This window comes from Branchiostoma floridae, chromosome 10 (assembly GCF_000003815.2).
Source record: "Branchiostoma floridae strain S238N-H82 chromosome 10, Bfl_VNyyK, whole genome shotgun sequence".
In the NCBI taxonomy this organism is placed as follows: Eukaryota; Metazoa; Chordata; class Leptocardii; order Amphioxiformes; family Branchiostomatidae; genus Branchiostoma; species Branchiostoma floridae.
Window position 1 is genome coordinate 8,093,850 of NC_049988.1, and position 2,156 is coordinate 8,096,005.

At 49.3% G+C, this 2,156-nt stretch overlaps 1 protein-coding gene across 3 annotated transcripts in view; it reads right to left on the minus strand.

The window, feature by feature from the left end:
• The window catches only part of LOC118424452 (PHD finger protein 24-like), a 21,261-nt gene extending 19,665 nt beyond the window's left edge, over positions 1-1,596 (minus strand). For all 3 annotated transcript variants that reach the window (XR_004832200.1, XR_004832199.1, XM_035833022.1), the window contains exon 1: positions 373-1,596. Coding sequence is in view for 1 of the 3 variants with exons in the window: in XM_035833022.1 (XP_035688915.1) it covers positions 373-762 (390 nt within the window). In the remaining 2 variants the exon portion in view is untranslated. The remainder of the gene's footprint in view (positions 1-372) is intronic.
• Between the last annotated feature and the right edge of the window lie 560 nt (positions 1,597-2,156).

Consider the following 2,156-nt stretch of genomic DNA (forward strand, 5'->3'; position numbering starts at 1 on the left):
CTTATGCTGCGCACTGTACCTCTTTCTCCGTTTCTCTTGAATGATGGTTCACAAAAACGCATTACATCACATACAATGTACGGAGTCTGAGAGAAATGACGTCATGGCGTTCATATATCACTGAACAAGGCTGGGTTCTTGTACAAAAACACACGGACTCATGAGTGATGGTGCGAGTTCAAAGGTTGTCTGTCAACGGCTAATGCAAATGTTTGGCCACGATAATGTATCATGATACGGTTGTATATATACGGCGAGGATTAATGCCATTAAATTTATACCCCATAGTCTCTGCACGCCCAAAAGTGAGATATAAATATGATAAAATAGTGTGATATGAGATAACATATCATGCATAGAAAAGTATCTAACCTGTTCGGTAGTTTCGTATGGGATGACGATAGTGTTATCTTGGTGGTTGTCCCACTGGGTACTGTTGTGCACCTTCCCGTTGCTCCTGCCACGGGGCTTGTTATTCTTGACGTTACGTAGAATCTTTTTCGGCAGAGCGCCGACGTTTATGTCCTTGGGATGTACCCCCGTCTGTAACATGGCCCACGCGGAGGACGTGTCCGTGTAAGCCACCTCACGCCCGTCCGCCTCGCCCGGCCCGCGCCTACTCCCCTCCTCGGCGGTCGGCACCGGCGAGGTAAACTGCTTGCTTCCATCGGACGACGCCTCGCGGAACGCCGCAACAACCTGAGTCGCCTGCTGGACCTGCCTGGTACGGGCTTCGATCCGCCGCGACACGCTAACCCCCATCCCGACAGTTACTCCGTACCTCTTGATGCGATTATTACGTCGTCATGACGCGAACAGACGGCGAACACACGCACACAGCGACGCGCTCAGCTCGTACCACCGCCACAGTACCGCAACCTGACCAACAGGTGGGCGGAGCACGTGACTAGCGGGGAGAGGGAGAGATATGGGCGGGACGTCCCCACTGATCTCCCGCTAAACAAATACTGCTGCGTCTTGACCGCACCGACCTCTTCTTACGTCAGTCTGCGGTTAGGATGTTCGACTGCGTATAAAACGTCATTCTCCGTCTAGGAGATCAACTCTTTAAGGAGTAAAGAACCGCAGAATCTATGTAACGTCTTGGAAGGATGCCGAATTAGACTATAGTTCACGTAAGAGACGTCTTGTTGCTGTAGACCCGGTTGTCTTGTTGTCGTTTGTGAGTCCAATGAACCTGTGTGATGCATCTGGCGATGACAATCGTCCCAAATGAGATGTTCCCGAACGGCTGTCTGGCTATATTCAGTTGCTACGGTGACAGTGGATGGAGAGATCAGAGAGGACGCATAGGAGATCATAGGACTACTTTGCAATCAGATGCTGGTGGGGAAGACTGGGAGAGCGGTGGGGTCGGAGGAAAGAAATTGGGGAATATGATAAAAAGGGTCACAATTTTCCCCACAAACATCTAATTGTCCTCCCTGATCACCTCGATTGTCACCATGGTGACTGAATAGCCAGACAACCGTTCGGGAACCAGTCAAATCTGCTGTTTGGGAGGACATAGGACAACACTTCACTATAGCTGGGAACCGCCTGCAATAAAGTTAAAGTGGCTGTTTTGATGGCCATGTTTTTGTGTGTCACTATGTGTCAGTGTGTGTCACTTTTTGTGTGTGAGAATGTGTGTATTTGTGTGTCAGTGTCATTATGTGTCAGTGTGTGTGTGTGTGCGCGCGCGCGCGAATGTCAGTGTATAAAATTATGTATTTGTATGTGTGTCAGTGTCACTATGTTTGTGTGCGCGCGTGTGTCAGTGTGTGTATTTGCATGTGTGTCAGTGTGTCACTATGCGCGTGTGTGTATGTTGCTGTGTATGCAACTTCTTGCGCACGTTGCCCCCCCCCCCCCTAATTGTGCCCTAATGTTCTGGCATCCATGGCAACAGCACTTAATGAGTTTCGACAAGAATATTTCTGACCATTCGCGCAATCGCTAGGCTATGAATCATCCTATCAGTTCAGTTCCATCAATACTTGGACGACATTATCAAATTCAGGTCGCTGCTTTAGCCCCTTCGGTGCCCTCGTCAGCCTGAATATCACATTACAACGTTCAGCCTGATAGTGCTCGACACACAGACAGACATTACATTTGGTACCCATTTGCGGCTGATACCTTAGACATACAGG